This window comes from Haliotis asinina, chromosome 2 (genome assembly GCF_037392515.1).
Source record: "Haliotis asinina isolate JCU_RB_2024 chromosome 2, JCU_Hal_asi_v2, whole genome shotgun sequence".
NCBI classification, from domain to species: Eukaryota; Metazoa; Mollusca; class Gastropoda; order Lepetellida; family Haliotidae; genus Haliotis; species Haliotis asinina.
This window is the reverse complement of record NC_090281.1, coordinates 31,191,998-31,212,764: the sequence shown is the minus strand read 5'-3', so window position 1 is coordinate 31,212,764 and position 20,767 is coordinate 31,191,998. Positions and strand designations below refer to the sequence as shown.

The window sequence follows — 20,767 nt, the reverse complement described above, 5'->3', positions numbered from 1 at the left end:
GTATCTAGACGTTTAAAATCGGATATAAATTCGTCTTCAATGACCCATGATTTCAAACAATCCTTCTCTTTTTCATGTGTTCCTTTGTTTAAATAGTGAATTTTTAAAAAGAAATTAAATCAATTCATAAATTGTGATATTGCAATAGACTTCATTGTTATTTCAGTGTAGCATTAATAATTGTCAAGACGTGAGTATACCATGGATTTTTGTAAAATTTGACAGGCAGATGTGAAATCATCTCTGCTCTGCGCACATAATTTAAATTCAACCTTCCGACCACGATTTAACTAATGACATCAAACCTATCAACTTACATGGGGTTCCACAATACACAATCCCATAGGTCGACATACTAAAGGAGTTCTCGGCACTGTACACATGTTGATTAACTTGTTGCCATCCGATAAATAAGCAACGGGAAATTAAACAGAAATTATGTAATTGCAGGTAAGGTGATTCTTCACAAATGTGCCAAATCTTAGGAAAATTATATTTACGAAAATTATATATGCTGCACTAAATTAACATGTAGTCTATGGAAATGACGTCAAGTGGCCCAATATAATTGGCACGACTCTGTACATACTTAGGGCGTGTAGCTCTGATTTTCCAATTTAGTCTTTTTTTGTTCTTTAACGCGGTTATGTTAAAATGGAGATAAACATACTGTGTGGGAAAATAAAAGCTAGTATCAAAAAGCAAAGGTACATAACAAGGTGTATAATATAATTTCCTCATTTACCTCTGATTTTCCAACTTACTAAGTTTTTGTACTAACTGTCGCCTGTATCAGTATGCTCGTGATCAAGTGTTTATTCAAATCAGCATGCGTGTGAGACTTGGGCCTTACTCACATTTTGTCACAATGGAAATAAATCCTGTTCAAAGTGGCACCACATCTAACTCAAGAACATATGTCGTTTTGTGTGAAAATCAGTTACTATTATTATGTTAATATTTGTATAGCGCCGATGTCCATTTCAGCTGCTCAAAAGCCGTGAAACTCCGCTGCAAATCGTATTTTTCAATCTCAACTCCCTGGGGAACATACAATTTTTGAACACCGAGTTCAAACGGCGCTGCTATCCTTATGGGGTACTCATTCACTGCCGGCTGAACTCGGACACATAATAATAGTACTTTCTCCAAGTTTTACTGCCATTTGCTGTACCCGCAATTATCTGTGGCCAATATCTGACCATCTACGTACGGATTTGTGGGTTCTTTTAGGTACACAGCGTTGTGTACTGTTTACTAGGGGTTGTGAAAACACTGAAAGATTGTGCACACAAAGTTGACTCCAACGTTTTCACACTCGGTCACAGGTGGGCTCGATCCCGCTACCTCCAACCTCGCTATATCACTAGCATGGCGCCTTAGACCGCTGGCCCTAACATATTACACCACGGAATTTTAAATTGCTGATTAGACAGTAAGATGTTTCAAATCACACCAGCCAGACAGAAACAGTTGATTTAACAAAGGAAGCTAACAGTACAAGAGGTCGACTTTCATTTTGTTATCATGTTTTTATTTAATTTGAATACGTGAGTGAGTTTAATTTTACACCGCTTTTAGCAATATTCCAGCAACATCAGGGTGAGAAACACCAGAAATGGGTTTCACACGCTGTACTCATGCGAGGAATGGAACCTGTGTCGTCGAGCGCCCCAACTTTTTAGAAATTGCGATATAAGGTAAGCTGCGTTTATACTGAACATGGATTATAACGAACTGGGCTTTTTGGGCCAACGCACGTACCCTATTAGGTGAGCTTAAAAAGAGCTCCTGTTGTACCTTTGAGCTCGTTGTAGTGAGTGAGTGAGTGAGTGCGTTTATCTTTAAGCCGCACTCAGCATTATTCCAGCTATATGGCAGCTATCGAGTCTGGACCAGACAATCCAGTGATCAACAACATGAGCATCGATCTGCGCAGTTGTGAACCGATGACATGTGTCAACCAAGTCAGCGAGCCTGACCACCCGATCACGTTAGCTGCCTCTTACGACATGCATAGTCGCCTTTTATGACAAGCATGGGTTGCTGAAGGCGAATTCTACCCCGGACCTTCACGTCTCGCCCTTTTAAAGGAAACGATGAGTTATATATATTTTCATACATTGCACTGTTTGTGTTGAATAAAGGAATTGTGCGATATTCGATCATCGATTTTTTTCTACCGTCATAAACATACCTACCCCGGGAATTTCAGTGGTATCAAATTAAAGAGGAGACTGGGGCTGTATACACTACATATGTGTTAAATGTGTGTCAGTTTATATACATGTATAGATGAAAACGTAGTGTTGTCTTTGTGTGCAGAATCTGAGGAAAATACGACCATTTCATGAGTGTGTCGCTGCTTGACACTGGTAATATCGGCAAGCTGACGATGACATTGTTATAACCTTCTCTATTTTCCATTAGCGAGTGAGCGAGCTATGTTTTACGCTACATTTAGCAGCAGTATTACACATATATCACGACTGGGGACACCGGAACTGTATTCACATACTGTGCCTATGTGGGGTATTGACCGGGGTCTTCGGCATGACGAGCGAACGTTTTAACCACTAGGTTATACCACCTCTCCATTTCCCTGATTAGATAAGGCAACACTGGGTACCGATATTGATTTTTCTCAGGTTTTATCGGTCAGTCCTCGTGTGTTAGATGACGGAGCGAAACATACTGATCATTTTCATATGTTTTTATTTCCTTCCTTTCTGTCCTACAGTGTTCCAGCAAATTAGTGGTGCTTGTTTTGCAATTCAGGTCAATTCAATTCACTATTTATTCTGACAAACCACCATTGGTGGTACAGAAACAATACAAATAAAGTCATCATATAAATGATAAATTGTTATGATCACTTGGTAACAATGAACAATTTTTATTATATTACTGTGTTTATCTTTTTATGGTGTTATTGGTAGTTTCCTTTAAATGTTGAAATATTCTTAACAAGTGAAAGCACGCACAACATAAGTCGCATTCATGGGGACCAAATTTATTTCTGTGTATACAAAACAGATTTAGGCCTCATCCGCTTCTCCTTCTTCCTCGTCAAACTCTCCCTCTTCCTCAGCGGTGGCGTCCTGGTACTGCTGGTACTCTGACACCAAGTCGTTCATGTTGGACTCGGCCTCAGTGAACTCCATCTCATCCATGCCCTCTCCAGTGTACCAGTGAAGGAAGGCCTTGCGACGGAACATGGCTGTGAACTGTTCCGAGATACGTTTGAAGATCTCCTGAATGGCTGTGCTGTTACCAATGAAGGTGGCAGACATCTTGAGACCACGTGGTGGGATATCACAGACGGCGGTTTTGACGTTGTTGGGGATCCATTCGACAAAGTAGCTGCTGTTTTTGTTTTGGACGTTGAGCATCTGTTCGTCAACCTCTTTCATGGACATGCGACCTCGGAACATGGTGGCCACGGTCAAGTAGCGACCGTGACGAGGATCACAGGCAGCCATCATGTTCTTGGCATCGAACATTTGTTGGGTGAGTTCGGGTACTGTCAGGGCACGGTACTGTTGGCTTCCTCTGGATGTGAGTGGAGCGAACCCAGGCATGAAGAAGTGGAGACGAGGGAAGGGCACCATGTTGACAGCCAGTTTACGGAGATCAGCATTCAACTGTCCAGGGAATCGAAGACATGTTGTTACTCCGGACATGGTGGCGGACACTAGATGGTTGAGGTCACCGTAGGTGGGTGTGGTCAGCTTCAGTGTCCTGAAGCAGATGTCGTAGAGGGCCTCGTTGTCAATACAGTAGGACTCATCAGTGTTCTCAACCAGTTGATGTACAGACAAGGTGGCGTTGTAGGGCTCGACAACTGTATCTGACACCTTGAGAAAGAAGATTGATTCATTGAACCATCACTGTATGAAGCGTATATGTTACAACTGTAGACAATCAAATCATGGAAGGTAATTCCACGTTGATAATGAAACGCCTCAAACAATCAGGTGAAACACGTTAAACTAAATTATTGACTACCTAATCCAAGAACCTATCGCTTTTTTCATAAAGCATATAGAACCGGAATTGTACAAATAATGCAGAACCACAGTGCAGCTTTTCTTCAAGACAAATCAACTGAAAGACGATGGAGATTTTAAACCGCAATGTATTTTTCTGAGGCCAATACCAGCGAGTTTGTATGTCACGGTCTGCACCCAAGTGAGATAATACTGTACTTACAGTACGGTCTTGCCATATCAACAGCATACATTTCGGTTTTAAATACCTTTGGTGATGGCACAACGGAGAAGGTGTTCATGATCCTGTCGGGGTACTCCTCCCTGATCTTGCTGATGAGGAGGGTGCCCATACCAGACCCGGTGCCGCCACCAAGGGAGTGGGTCAGCTGAAAGCCTTGCAGACAGTCACAGCTCTCCGCTTCCTTCCGGACAACATCCAACACGGAGTCTACAAGCTCGGCGCCCTCTGTGTAATGTCCCTTGGCCCAGTTGTTGCCAGCACCACTCTGACCGAAGACAAAGTTGTCTGGACGGAAGATTTGCCCGAAGGGACCAGATCGGACAGAGTCCATGGTACCGGGCTCCAGGTCGACGAGAACAGCACGGGGAACATATTTTCCACCTAGAATTATACATTAGTTGGTCAATACCCATGGATGATTTCAACAGTCGGATGTCTCAGTCTGATCTCCAGCATTTACCTAGAACATCGTGCTTTTCACACTACTGAAACTCTTGTGCTGGACAATTTTATGCTCTAGCCATTCTGATTTCAGCAAATTGGTGGTTCCTTGTTTTATCCTTTGAACACAGTGTACAAACAAAGCAAAGATACATACCTGTAGCTTCATTGTAATAAACGTTGATTCTCTCCAGTTGGAGGTCGGAGTCACCGTGGTAGGTACCGGTGGGGTCAATTCCGTGCTCATCAGAGATCACCTCCCAGAACTAAAACATAACAAAGTAACTTGAACTATCACAAGATGCGACATAGATAAAGGGTAACTGTAAGTGTTGCGTTGGTTATATTTACAGTTGTATGTTTGCCCAGAATGACAAAACCATTTATGTTGAAACTAATCATATAGCGGATACCGATGGCCTGATTTACAAAGATTTCGGACACATTTCTATCTATATCTATGCATAATGAATTGTAAGCATACATTCTCAGTTATAATACTCTTCAGAAAAGAAGGGGAACCTCATTTTTAATGTACGATTGAAAGGACTGGGTGTATATCGGAGTCAATCAATATTGATGTGATAATAATAAATGTTTTCAGAGTGCGTCACCACTTGCACTTCCTTGTGCCCATAGTTGTCTGTACAGTAATGACTCTTGACAGATGACTGGTGTATGACGTGAAATTGCATGCTTACGATTTTCATTTTTAAATAAACAGAAAAAACAACAACTAGAAACAAACCCTAACAAAATGCAATATCATGTCAAAATAGTCTACAGTGATGTATCGATTTTCTAGAAAACCGTCAAACTTACGTTTGACACCCTGTGTACATGTGTATCCCATACGTTGTGTTTAGAGTTGATGACAAAGAGAAATAGTGGTATGGTCATAATATGCCTGTATCTTAAAGGGGTGTTAACGTTTATACCCCGTTTTTTTAAAGTAAATTATTAGTAGTATATTCTTCTTAGATTGGTACATGTACGTAATGCTGCAAGCCGAATGTTTGACATCTCGAAATGTACATGCTGTCTCTACACATTTAGTGAAGACAATTCTTCCACGTTGGACTCACCTTAGCTCCGATTTGGTTGCCGCACTGGCCTGCTTGCATATGGACGATCTCACGCATGTTGAAGTTATGAGTGTGGTGGTGAGGAAAGAGATCCTTTGACTTGTTTGAGTGAATGGTGCTTGACGGAGTGAGTCCTTTACTTTTATACCTCCTGAAGAATGTTATGTTACGGTTGTCTAGCAACGCTATTCATTCTTACTGCAGATTAGCAAATCGCTAATGACTGGGGATGTTCAGCTTATGCTGATCCCTGTAACAGATTTAGGTAATCAGCTTAATCGCATTCGTCATAGTTCGTTTAAGAAGCCAATTGTACTTCAGGTTGACTTTGAGCGACATGATAACGATTCTGTTGTAAACTGAAACTTCCAATATGTCTGGGATTAGGTCAAACTTGTGAAGGTTTGAAGGATACCTATCTGAAATTTTGGCAAAGTAACAAACATTATATTATATGCATAATACCGAATATAGAATAGGGTCAGTGTGCTTGTCTCTTAAAAGTATTGTGTATTATCATATTAGTTTACGCATTGTGTCAGTATTTTATTCTTGAGGATGGAATTTATGGATATATTCACGCTATGGTGAACATGCTTGCGTTCTCGTTAAGAATTTATGTTGCATTTCTTGCTTTGATGTTGTTTTGCTTGGGTGTTTGTTGTATTGTTTGTTTTGAGGTTGTTTTCTCCGTGTTTTGTTGTTGTTATATGTGTTGTTATGCTGTTTGTGGGTTTTCGATCATTTTGTATCTGTCAGGAGGGGTGGCGGGGGGAAGGTGTATGTGAGTGGGGGTGTTTGCGTGGTGGTGGTGGTGGTGGTGGGGGATATGTTAAATAAAGTTATTTAATGAACACATTTAAGACCGTGTGACACATAAGACGATTTAAAACAACGATACTGATGTTTCAGTGGCGCCTCGGCTGTCTCGATCATCACATAAATCGACATGAAACTAATAGTACTAATTACCGTGAGTGAATCAGACTTAATCACACTACTGTCTTCTAAACAACTTGTTCAATCACTTGTTTTTAAAACATGTTTGCACTGTCTTTGAATGTATTTATCACTATAACAATTAACAGTATTTGTGTCAATAATTAGAACAATTAGACATAACAAAGAACGAATAATGACATGCTTTCAGTTGTTTCTATGCTTTGCACTAAGCCTCTTCAACATTAAATTCCCGATAACCTGAATAACTTGAGGCATTTTAGTGTAACGAGAGGTACTCTCCTTCGCCTATTTAACTTCAATGAATATTGTTGTAAACATAAGCATAAAATTTGCATTTTAATTAGTTGGTTCCTGAATGTTCTTCCCAAACACTTTCTCAGAGGTTGGATAAAAACAGTGTTCAGCTGTTAAATATTGTTCAGTAGAAGTCTTGTGTCAGTAGGGTAGGCACTGATATTCAGACTGCAGTGTGTCTTTTGTTGGGAAATGTGAAAGTACAAATGTTCCAGTATCACTGCATGTTTGTTACTTGTTGTTTAACTAGTTAATATGACAGCGCCTTTGTAAAAAGCTGCTTTTCGCTTGATAATCCATTTGGCTGACAGTATGTTCTCCCATCTACGCAGCAGGCATGCGCCAAACAAGCCGGCGACTACCCCGTTGCAACAAGTATTGGTTGTCAAAGAGGAAAAGAGGTCGTTCAAGATACGCAACCTCTGTGCAACAGCTTGCAACGTTTGGTGTAGACGCTACCAACATTTTAAAAAATGAAGTGTTATCAATGATGTATTGTTAGCGTCTACACCGAAAATCACATATATTGGAATATAATGTGCACAGCCGTGCAATTATCGACCTTAACTTCCTTGAAGTGCATTTAGAAGTTGGTGAAACGTCTGCGGATATACTACGTCCTTATTATTAATGTAAGCGACATTTCCTGTGGTATCACTTGCTTGATAACCTTGTTAGCATGTTCACCACGACGTCGCTAACATTGATAATAAAGAAGGTGCATATCCACAGAACTCTCCCCCTTATTCAACTGTCGCCCTTGTTTATCCCACAGCTTCGAAATGCTACCCATGAGGAACCGCATTAGAACCGGTCTATAGCAACTCATCTTGTCGTAAGAGGCGACTATCCTGATCGGATGGTCAGGCTTTCTGAGTCGTTTTCACATGTCATCATATCCCACTAGTGTATGATTGATGCTCATACTATTGATCACTGGACTGTCTGGTCCAGACTCGATTATTTACAGACCACCTTCATACAGCTGAATTTTTGCTGAGTGTGCCTTAGACAGCAATCACATCAGTCTAAATGCCACTCAAGAGAATTGGTAAAACCAGTTTAATGGTTCTGTCGGTTTGAGTTGCCAGGATGCCACTCTACAAAGCACCCCTAGTGCTAAGACTACCTTAGCGTTAAAATCGCTTTGTATAACGGCACCCAGATGTGAATCGAACTCCGAAATATGGAGTGTCCGCAAAGACGGTCTTTATTCCTGAAACATTCCTCGTGAACTATGACTGCTGTGACTCACACCGATACTTCTCACCATTCCAGGGTGGTGAGGAGAGTGTAATGACTATGTACACACGTCTTGTGTTCGTAAGCTGTACTCAAATACACGCTGTGTTTTGTTTACATGTCACTATCCCCTGGTTCGAGTACTGTATGGTGTCGTTGTGTTAATTACGGTGCTATCAGTTGGGTATGAATGGGTGAGTGAGCATGGTTTTACGCCGTTTTTAGCAATTTTTGAGCAATATCATGGTGGGGGGCACCCAGGAAGGGGATTCACACATTATATCCTTGTGGGCAATCGAATCTTGGTCTTCCGCGTGACGAGCAAACGCTTTAACCACTAGGCTACCTCACCGGCGCCATGGACGAACGCTTATCCAATTTGTCGCGCCTCCTTGATGAGTTTCGGTGTTACTTTCATAATTCCCTCAAGCTATTCTCCTTTTGACGACTGGTTATTGTTGTTGTTTTTTTCATTAGACGATGGTACTGGTAAGTAACCGAGTCTGGTATTGACATAAGACCATCGTGACATTATAGGTCAAAATAAATATGAATCTACATGAAAATACCATAAGTCATGCCGGATCCTGCCACTACAAAGGGGTGCTACAATGCGCGTTGTAGCATCTTAGCCGTCAAGGCCACCGAGGTTCCATGAACCTTCACAGAGGTTTAGCAAACAAGAATTGTCAGAGACGTTTGCTGGCTGATAAATCTGTTCAACACTACAACACAGAAACCAACTGTACTGACCAACACACTGGTACATGTACATGTCGACGTTGATAGGGATGATGATGTCACCAACGAAGTCACAATTAGCACTTCAAAACATGCTTGCGTATGATTTGAGCTAACCTAAACTAACCAGTTCATACTGGAAGCTTGAAACAGTAGATCACAATGATCATTTCTGTGAGGTTATGCCAATATGTGCGCATCCGTTCTTATAATATCTGTGAATTTGTTGTTGGCTGTTGAAAGATCCGAGTAAGAACTGATCCTCAGTAACCCATGTTTAGTGTAAAAGGCGAGTAACGAGGTGAGATTGGCTTGGTTGACACATGACATCAATGCTCATGCTGTTGATCACTGGGTTGTCTTGCCCAGAGTCCATTATTTAGAGACTGTCGCCATATAGCTGGACTATTGCTGAGAGCGGTTTTAACAAACCAACAAAGTCCTGAAAAAGTGCTGGGTCAGCGATAAACAGCAACAAAATGAAACAACACAAGTACTAACGTAATACAATTAATTACCATACCGTATATTTATACATAGTGACATACATGTTAAGACATTCTGTTCTTGTTTCATTGTCCTCTTTCAATCAAAAATATCATAACATTGTTGAGATTCCCTTGTACTCCTTGACCTAAAACTCTGAGGGGAGCTAGCCACCAGTGTAGATATTGCGAAATATGGAAAACGAGTTGACGGTCGAGGTTTCCACTCATCTACATTCTCTCTTCACCAAGTTGCTTTTGACGTTTGAGGAATCCATTGAGTCATTAGCAACGACTCATACATCTCACCTTTTTAAAATGAAGGTCAGTAGCTTTGTTTGAACACATGCCAAACCATTTCATATATTATGAAGGTATTATGAGAAATTATCGAAACGGGTGTGATGCAACTTAAAGATGCTGAACTCGAAATTACTGGAACTACCCCTGGTAAGCTTCTTGTCAGCAGGGGGTTGAAAAGATAGGCATGAGGATCATTTTGTAGTCAGTCATACGCTCTTATCTTTACAGTCATCCTCACGTGGCTGTTTATCAGTTACGTTTCACGTTTGGGAGGGGCTTGTGTTCAGATAAAAGAGGGCATTACGAATTGTCGACCACGTCTGAGACGTATTGAGGACATAAACATGGAACTTTTAAAGATGTAAGTATTTTACATAAGTACCATGATACCATTTCTTACATGTGTCTGAAAATGCAATTACCACGTCACAATTTGATTTTGACTCACAGAGGTCCAGAGACTCTCATCACTGGCCACTTTCTGGCAGGGGATTTGACAAAATTTAACATGCACATGTTGTGAATGTACGGGTGAGAAAATGACAGGCGTTTTGGGTTTTTTGTTAAAAAATGTCACATGTTTTTTGGTATTATTGCAAACATTATAATTGTTGTGACTTTCTGACATTAATCTGACTATATTGTCGTCAACAACGCCATTATCAAGTGTGAACATTTACACAGAGTGTACAGAGGGTACACATTTACACAGAGTGTTTCATTTAGAGTGTCCGCTCATTTAAAACTTGTCATATATGATGAAAGTTCTATTGATATACAACTTCTCTATCTTAATGTAAGCGACGTTTCACTTGCTTGATAAATGCGTTTGTTTCAACACCGAAATAATTACTAATATCAAAGAAGTTGCATATCTTTAGAACATTCCCCGTTGTTTAACACTCATACTGGATGGCGGTTGAAACTGAAGGTATCCTATGGTGATGAATTTCCTATACATTTCAAGGCTATGATTTCGGTTTGGTTTCTTCGCATCCAGCAATATTCCAGATATATATCGGCGGCCTGTAAGTAATCGGGTCTGGACAAGGCAATCCAGTGATCAGCATCGACAGCATGAGCATCGATCAACGCAACTGGTATTGGGTGAAATTGGTCAACCGAGTCATCAAATCTGACCACCTGATCTCGTTACATCGCCTCTTACGACAATCGTGGGTTCCTGGAGGTCAATTTGTAACTCGGATATTCACAGGTTTGTGATTTCGGAATTATGTGGTACCTGAACTGTTCCTGGCCTATGGAGATTTGTCTTGTTTCAGATTACTTACCTGTTTCATCATCGGGTTTGCGCACGGATACCGTCATTACCAAGACGACCTGCCCAACGGCGACGCCGTGCCTCATCCGTGCAAGTCCAACTTCTTATGGCGTGGAGTTGGGCACAAGAATCCTCAGGGTGGGGGAGACAGGAATCCATTTGGCCTCGATTTCCAGCAGGTGAAACAGGTAGGTTGATTTTCTTTGAATGTACTTTAACATCCCAGTAACACGAAGTCATATGAACCACCGATATATCGAGATATCCATGGAAGCGGAGAATCTTCAGTACTGGTGATCATTCTGTATGGGAAACGTTTACACAGTGGAAAAGGGAATAGAAGTGGAATGTTTAGTCGCTACGGTTCGCTAGTTTGTTTGAAACTTTTGCGGCTGAGTGAATGAGAAATTGTGTGATTATGTGACCGAGTGAGTGTTTTGGTGTGTGCGTGTTTGTGAGATATAGATAGGTTTAACGTATTTCATATCTGTTTCATATAAAAAAAAAACATAACATGAGAAATTGATGATAAATCACAATATGTTTGTCAGTTCAAAATAGGAAGGTACATGTGCAGTCCGGATACTTAACTTACTTTACATCTTACAAATGACACCAAAGATTTTGAGGTTCGCGTGATTCTGAGATCCTGTAGATACTTAATGCAGCCGCAAAACACTAGAATGAGTGTGTTTAGCTTAACTAAGTACTCTAGTCCAGATCATTCAGTGATCAACAGAATGGGCATCTATTTTGGGTTTCTTAGTCCAAATCTAACTGAAGTGTAACATTGCTGTAATGACGTGTCGTTAGGTGTATTTGTTTGAAATGCATATCAGATCCCGGTTGATACATTCCAGTGATTGATTTCATGAGTATCAATCTACGCAGTTGGGATACCATGACATGTGTCAGCTAGGTCAGCATCCTTGACCACCCCTTCTTGTAAGTCGTCTGTTACGACAAGCATGGGTTGCCGAAGACCACATATGGGGAATATTTATTGAATACTGTCCTTATTTCATTAAAGTGGACAGAGGAGCTGTGCCAGAAAGACTCTGATGGGGACGGGATGACCAATGGCCAGGAGTTAGGAGATCCAGACTGTGTATGGCATCCGGGCAACTTCCCATCGAGGATCAAGAACATCACCCATCCAGGTATAGTCACCTACTACGCCTCACTCGGTTGTGTTTCAACCATATACCATTTATTGTCGTATTACTTTCGCCCCCTTCAGTCATTAGCAATAAACATCCTCCCGTGAGAAGGGATTTTTGAACGTGTTTCGCTTTAGGCGCAACTTACTCGTGACAGTCTTCTTGTAGGTAACGGGCAGAAGCGAGTTGTTACGAGTAGTTTTGTTGTGTATTGGGCGTTTTGATTCATCTATACGTCTCAGAATGTATGATACTGTGTCCTAACGCGTCGTACAATAACCAGCAATATACCTACAACATTTTAAACTGCGCAGTTAATATACATTTTAACTGTTCTCATCCTCCTCCGAACTGCTTCAGCTGCACCAAATGAATATCTCATTGACACTAATTTACCTCTTTCCATAGCTGACCTTGCAGCTTCACCAAAAGCATTGACAGGCAGCTAATGACAACAGCTGCATACCGCATTTTTTTGTTCAGAGCAAGCAACAATGCCAATTAAGTTCAACACGAGTTACATATATAACCATCTTCCCAACATAACCTTACATAACGTTGTATGAGCTCGTGTGTGCCACCAGAATAATCCATGATCGCACAATCGATTGCACTCCTGGTCTGTCACAGAGCATGTGCTCAAGTTATTACCCCATAGTGATTACTATTGGGCTTTCCCTTCATAACATTATTACTAGTATCAGTCATGGTGTTTTCATCACCCCTTCTCATCGGTAAAAATAATAATTACATGTATATGAGGTGCGTATACCAATTTATCCGTATCCGGCATGCTTATCACTTCAGGTATCTGTGACCCCTGGGGAAGTCCTCAGTGCACGGCCAAGAATGACTGGGTGTCTTGTACAGCGGGCGAGTTTATATGCAACGCTACCAAAGAACCTGGTAAGTTCAGTCTAAATCGCATAGATACTGGCCGATACCATTGATGAAGAAGGACCGGTGTCCCTTTTGTCCCCCTGTTACTGAATTACTGTGGACATTTTCAGGAATCGTCAAGTGGATGATAATAGACCTTCCGTGTGTCTTTATCATGCGACGGCATGATCAAATTTATAGGTTATGAGCAACAAGAGTGATAATATGGGTGTTTTAAAGGAGTGTGTGAGTTTAGGTTTACGCTGCACTCAGTAATATAGTAGCTGTATGACCGCGGTCTGTAAATAATCGAGACTGGGGCAGATAATCCAGTGATCAACAGCTTGAGCTTCGATCTGCGCAATTAGGAATCGATGACGTGTCAAACAAGTCAGCGAGCTTGGCCACCCAATCTCATTAGTCGCCTCTTACGACAGGCATTGGTTACTGAAGATCAATTCCAGCCCATATCTTCACTGTATTTTTTTTAATATAGTTGACTTATGATCAATCCCAGAGGAAGTGTCCACAACTTTGTAGACCTTGAAAAGTGTACGCGAGGTCCAAATTGATTTATCATTACGTCTGTTTTCCAGATGTGAAGAGCTTCACTCTGAGATATCCTCCCACGAGGGTGCCTCCGACAGAGACCAATTACTACTGCATGCCCTTCGACGTCAGCAAGTACATCGACATGTCACAGGACTACCACCTGATTGCCACGAAGCCAGAAATTAACAACTCCAACGTCATGCACCACATCGTACTCTTCGGATGCAGCGACGATGGTAAATTTCTGTTTACGTTCATGGCGTAGTATACAAAGAGAACCAAAGGCGAACCAAAATGTGCGCCTATGAAATGGAACTAAGAATCTAGTAATCGTGGTCTTTCTGTTCGAGGAACGACAAATCTTTTATTATAAATTTGTTGAGTTCTTAAACCAACGATAACCAAAAACAACTGCTAATTTTTGTTTCACTTTTGACAGCTCCGATGTCTGACCACGCCACACCATGTTACATGTCCCAGAAAGGATGCAACGAGGTTCTTGGTTTGTGGACCCTCGGTCTTGATGGAACATGTGAATATAAAGATGCTGGATATCGCATAGGCCGTACTGGCTCAAAGAAGATGGTTATGCAGGTAAATAGTCCATGTCAAGACAGTACAGAAACACGACAGAATTGAATTGGTGCGAATCGTGGACTTCCCCCAAAACAACAGTTCAGATGATCCATCTGAAGACCTTCAAATTGTAGACATAAAATATTTTGTTCCAGTTCCATTGGACCAATCCCGAGTTGAGGAGTGACTATGTTGACAGTTCTGGAATGACTCTATATTACACGCCGAAATTGAGAAAGTACGATGCCGGGTTCCTGTTTACTGGTCAAGTATATCTGGAGATTCCCCCTGGTGTCAAGCGGTCTACCTTTGAGTCGACCTGCACAGAGGAGTGTACCAACAAACTGATGAAGGGAAATATCTACATAACGTCGGGTCTCAGTCATATGCATTATCTAGGTGAGCTAACTTGGGACACCTGTCTCTACCCAGTCACATGCATTATCTAGGTGAGGTAACTTGAGACACCTGTCTCCACCCAGTCATATGCATTATCTAGGTGAGGTAACGTGAGACAGCTCTCTCCGCTCAATCAAAAACATGATCTACGTAAGGTAAAGTGAGATATCACACCCAGACACGTCATTGCCATCATCTGGGTAAAATTGCTTGAGCCCCGTGTCTTCACTCCGTCATGTTTATACCATCTGGGTAGGACTACTTGGGAGGTATGTGTCATCTCAGTTTGGATAGCATTTCTTGAGACTCATGTCTGCTCCCAGTCAAATTCACTATAGCTACACATAGGATCACTGCAGTACTCTAGGAATGTGACGACTGTCAGTTAATAATTACGTCCGGACCAGAAAACTCAGTCATCGGCAACATGGCCATTGGTGAATTGAATACGATGCCTTGTCAATAACTCTCAAAGAACGACCCAGTTAGTTTCCAACTGGGACATGCAATGCTAAAGATGAATTCTAAATTGTCACTGGTCACAAATAATATGAACTTATATAGGAAAATGGGTATGATGGACAATTATTACGTTTCGTGTGCATCATACCAATGCCTAAGAAATGGATTCATTTTCTCTGAAACATAAATTTTCTTTCAGGATTCAACGAGCAGGTTGACTTGTTCCGTAATGGCGAGAGGGTGACAAAAGTTATCGACGATTCCACTTACTCATATGACAATCCTCAGCTGAAAGTGTACGTATTGATGTTGACAAAATCAGGTTTAGGAGGCATTAGGTACTGAGACACCCTGGTAACATTACTCGTCCGATCTTAGTTTTCCTCATCCTTTGACCCGGACTTCGAAACCCGATTGGTACTGAAGGCAATTCGCTGTTGAACAATCTATACATCTAATGCGACTCAAATCGTGCAGAATTATATCCCGTGCAACGTAATTAAAACCTAGTATCGCGAATGAGTGAGTTTAGTTTTACGCCGCTCCCAGAAAGAGTCCAGTTATATGGCTGCAGTCTGTAAATAATCGATCCCGGACCAGACAATCCAGTGGTCAACAAAATGGCTAACTACTCAAACAGGTCAGGGCGGCATGAAGCAAACAGGAACGACCCGACAACGTTAGTCGCCACTTTCAGCAAGCATTGGTTTCAGAAGATCATTTTCACTCGAATCTTCAACGGGTATTGAGAGCAACTGTGTTAGTAGTTACACATAAAGAAGTTTTATTAACCGTATGGTGAAACATAACCAGTGTCATATATATCATATCATGTGCACATATAACACTAGCTATCATTGTTTCTGTTTTTCGTTGTCTGTAAAGTCACTGAACAGTTAAATGTGACGTTAATGAACAGGGTCGCCACACTTGCTTACGGTGTTTTGTTACGCAAATGTACATGAATAAACTCGGTAATGAAGTTTTGTTGCACAATGTTACATGAGTAAACTCGGTAATGAACTTTTGTTGCACAGTGTTACATGAATAAACTCGGTAATGAACTTTTGTTGCACAAGGTTACATGAGTAAACTGGATAATGAAGTTCTGTTGCACAAATGTACATGGATAGACTGGAAAATGAAGAAAGTATTACACTCCATACGAAACTAAAGAAACTATGAAATTTTACTTTTTCTCGTATAATAACCTCTATATATACTGAGGGGAAAATGTGGGACTACATGAAAGGACAAGTGTTGCCTTATGTTGTTCCAGGTTTCTTTACAAGCTATGCAATACAAAGCTGGTGAAGAAACTTTGGAGACAATAAAGGCACACTTGTCCTTTCACGCGATTTCATATTTTCACTCAGTATGCATCCACACAACTCCCTCTGTTGTTCTTTGCACACACCCTCAGCTAAAGCTTTACAATGTTATGTTCCAGGTACTCTACCCCAGTTGAGATGAGACAGGGTGACAGTTTGAAGACTACGTGCGTGTACAGATCTGTATCCAAGACCCGAACAACCATGTACGGAGATGGATCCTACGATGAGATGTGCTACGGTCTGTTCTCCTACTTCCCCAAGCAAAATATGACCGGAAGCTGCACAACATGGAAGAACTTCGACCTCTGTCAGTTTGCAAACAAGGACCACATAGTCAGCGGATGTGACATCCCCATGTTCGAAAACCTGACAAGTCCTGAAATGCGCGCTATCGTGAATGAGGTTAGCAACAGATGAACTTAATGTTCGTTTATAATGCATCTACAATGGCAATGGTTTATTGGTCTTCAATATATGTACACAGATATCACACTAAACATTCCCTGTGGCCACTCTGTGGTTGGGAACCGTGAAGATCCGAGTTAGAATTGGTTTTCAGCAAGCCCTGCTTGTCATAAGAGGCGACTAACAGGATCAGGTGGTCAGGCTCGCTGACTTGGTTGATCATCGTATCCAAATTGCGTAAATCGATGCTCATGATCACTGCATTGACTTGTCTCGAATATTTACAGACTGCCGTCATATAGTTGGAATAGTTTAGAACAACAATTTGGTCCATGAGCGAGAATGGCTACTTCAGTAAGACGCGTATTAGGGCCACGCTGAATATTTTTTTAGTCTCGCTATCTCTTACGTAGGAGATAATAAGTCCTGCGTAGGTGATAATACGTTCTGGTAATAGTAAGTCCTACGTAGGAGATAGTAAGTGCCTCGTACGCAGACTTAGTATCTCCTACGTAACTCTCTCCTACGTAGGAGTATCTCCAACTTAGGAATACTATCTCCTACGTAGGACTTAGTATCACCTACGTAGGACTTACTATCACCTACGTAGGACTTATTATCACCTACGTAGTACTTACTATCACCTGCGTAGGACTTAGTACTTAATATCTCCCACAAAGAACTTAGTATCTCCTGTAGGAGATGCTCGATATATGTTAATATACATTAATCTGAAATGGTGAAGTTAGTTCCCCCATACACGGAAACCATTTCCTTTTTTGCTGTTTCAGTCACTGTTTTAGAGTTTACAGCCATCATCATGTGTTTCATTTACGTTACGTTACGTTACGTTACGTTACGTTACGTTACAGTTACGTGTTATATTTACCATAACCATAACTATCGTGTTTCATTTACATGTACTCTAAGTGTCTACTGTTTCCTTCACCATTAAACTCGTGTGTTCAACTATACTACCCATCAAAAGTTTAGACTCACTAGTGTAAGTGTAGCCGCATACTTCAGTCAACTGTTCTAAAGTAGATTCTGGAAAATATTCCATACTGTTTAAAGGTACTCTTTACACATGAACTGATGTACAACGAAACAAATCCGTAACGTTCACAAGATTATTGGCATGCGTTCAACAAATGATTAAACTCGGTGAAAAATGGCAAATTCTTATGAAAACTTTACACCAAGACGCAGCAGTTCACATGCACAATATTTGCACATGCTTTTCAGCAATTGGATGAATCATCCTCGTGCAATTAATCTGCATAAGGTTTGCAGTTGTTTCCCCTAAGATGTTGGAGTCAACATCTTCGTTGTAACCATGTATACATATATAACATGTATACATAGTGGGTGTTTTAAGTGAGTGTAGAGTTTTAATGGGTAGTATAATTGTTGCATATTACTTTCATGTGTCGGACCAACTGTTGTACTTAACTGGCTCGCGTTCAGATTGCCCTATTGCTGCGCTTTGCAGTTTGTTCACTGTTACATGTTCCACTTCGTTACATGTTTCTATTACGCGCTGGATATTTCAGAGGTCGTTGCATATTAGTCGTAATCTGCGTGCACTGACGTGTATATCGGTGACAATCTATGCGTACTTATATCGTCATACTTCTACATACATACTTCTATAAAGACAATCTTTTGTCTTTTTAATTCCGTATTGCTTTACGCCGCATTCAACACTTCACCACCCGAGTCAAGTCAACATGTAAACAACTACGAAGACACTAGACACCAACCGCAAAAACGAGCGTTACATGTGATCCAACCTAGCCTCATATGAAGACAAGAAAAATTTTCGGAGGACGTGTCATAACGAGAATTTCATATGAGAAAAAAATCGCCCCCCCCCAACCCCATGCGTGCCTGAATGCATGTGTGTAACTGTGTGTGAGAGAAAGTGAGAGAGAGAACATACCTAACTACAATTAGATCAAGGTCCAAGTCACCCAAACGTAACACACATACACACACGCGCGCACGCGCACGCACACGCACACGCACACGCACACGCACACGCACAATACCACTGTGTAGTAACACTGCGTTAGTGTCATAAATATGCATTGACGTGCATTTCTACTATCAAACGTCCTGCATAACCAAACATTTCTCAATGTAATTACCGCACTTCATACTCCTACGTAGGAGACAGTGACACAAAAAATCTCACCTTGGCCCTACTACGCTTCCGTAGTTTAGCTCAAAACGCATGTTGTTTATACCTTTTTTTATGAAGGTCCATAGGTATAATGGCCCAAACCCAAATTCGACTAATTTCGTGCGTTATTCAAATAGTTCGTGCGTGTCCGAGATGTTTTATTTGCTCAAAGCTACAGTAAAATCTACATGCATGTATCATGACACAGAATTCAACTTATTTTACAAATGTAATTGTTTACAGGTGATGGACAGCTGTAACCACTACGGCCCATGCCGTCCAGAATGTCCAGCTGTTCTTGACCGACTCAACAAGCATCCTTGTCTGCAAGGAGAACTCGGAGAGCTCCTCCTATACGGCTTCGCGGGAGGACACGATGCGGAGAAGATTAAGTTTGCGCATGCGCTCAGGTCATGTGACAAGGTGGAAGAACCAGTCTATAAATTCCCCCTTTCCGCGTCGGCTGCATGTACAGCGTCTTCCGTCGTCGCTGGCATAATTGTAGCAGTCGTAACTGCCTTAGTTCTATAGGTCCGCCTGGTGGAAAGATTTGATTAAATGCATACTAAATTTGGGATATTCCTGTCACTCCTTCCTCGCAGTATTAGCTTGTTTCCATTGCTCATAAAATGATTTACAATAGCTGCGTGGATATGTGTCCTATATAAATATCCTATAATAATATCCATAGCCACCCCTTGTTCATTGTAACATGTCCAATAGTTAGCACTGTGGTGAGAGCGGCATAAAACAGGACACAGACAAAACGAACTCCTATGAATGTTTACCCCACGTACTGGAGAATCTAAGAACATGATACGGGATAACAAATCGACAGCATCGTAAAACTCATGAAGATCCGTGTTAGAACTGATCTTCAGTAACCCATTATTGTCGTAATAGGCGAATAACAGGGTCGAATGGTCAAGCTCGCTGATCTGGTTGACATATATCATCGTGTAGATTGATGTTCATGCTGTTGATCAGAGGATTGTCTGATCCCGACTCCATTACTTAAAGACTGTCGCCATATTGCTTGAGTGTGGCGTAAAACTAAACTCACTCACTCTGGTACAGTAAAGCACAGTAACTCCGTGCCCCCAATGTTCACTGGCAGGGGTATGAATGGCATCTTGACATATAATTAAAAAATATATGCATAACTGACTGAAATACGACACATTAACGCATTGTGTTCACATGATCCATGAACACGTGACGGTCCTAGTTTGAATTGATCTTCAGTAACCCATGCTTGTCATAAGAGGCGACTAACGGGATCGGGTGGTCAGACTCGCTGACTTTGTTGACACATGTCGAAGAATCAATTGTTTACAGACTGTCGTTATAAAGTAGGAATATTGTTGAGTAGGACAATAAAAACCAAACTAGCAAACAAATACATCATGTTATGTTCAAAGACAGTACGATTCACATATCGAAACATTATTCATAATGGCGGTAAAGTAATATACCGCTGAGGCAGCCATCTCGCTAGTCGTCGCTGAACTGCTGAAGACCCGTTCTTCAAGTTTTATTCATATACCATTGTTAAGCTAGGTTGATTATGTATGAAATGAAACGTGTGTTCCCCCGTCACATCTTACCATACCGGACAACGCTTTCTCTCTTTACACAGAACAATCAGATTCAGTTCTTCACATTGGTACGGTGGGTGAGTGAATTTTACGCTGCACGCAGGAATATTCCATGTATATGGCGGCTGTCTGTAAATAATCGAATCTG

General features: G+C 41.2%; 2 protein-coding genes across 3 annotated transcripts; one reads left to right on the top strand and one right to left on the bottom strand.

Moving 5' to 3' along the window:
• Positions 1-3,014: 3,014 nt before the first annotated feature.
• On the bottom strand, positions 3,015-5,816 carry LOC137273584 (tubulin beta chain-like). Its single transcript, XM_067806334.1, has 4 exons — positions 5,760-5,816; positions 4,832-4,940; positions 4,259-4,614; positions 3,015-3,857 (listed from the first exon to the last, which is right to left on the bottom strand). The coding sequence occupies exons 1-4, from the start codon at positions 5,814-5,816 to the stop codon at positions 3,039-3,041; spliced, it is 1,341 nt and encodes a 446-aa protein (XP_067662435.1). The 3' UTR covers positions 3,015-3,038.
• Positions 5,817-9,782: 3,966 nt separating this feature from the next.
• Positions 9,783-20,421, top strand: LOC137273578 (tyramine beta-hydroxylase-like). Of its 2 annotated transcripts, XM_067806328.1 has the most exons (11): positions 9,783-9,808; positions 10,016-10,148; positions 11,071-11,257; positions 12,100-12,229; positions 13,037-13,135; positions 13,705-13,896; positions 14,100-14,254; positions 14,392-14,635; positions 15,297-15,393; positions 16,548-16,833; positions 19,265-20,421. In XM_067806328.1, the coding sequence occupies exons 2-11, from the start codon at positions 10,132-10,134 to the stop codon at positions 19,550-19,552; spliced, it is 1,695 nt and encodes a 564-aa protein (XP_067662429.1). In that variant the 5' UTR covers positions 9,783-9,808; positions 10,016-10,131; the 3' UTR covers positions 19,553-20,421. The 2 variants fall into 2 exon arrangements, with proteins under 2 accessions (XP_067662429.1, XP_067662428.1); XM_067806327.1 differs by having other exon boundaries at positions 9,783-10,148.
• The last annotated feature ends 346 nt before the right edge of the window (positions 20,422-20,767 follow it).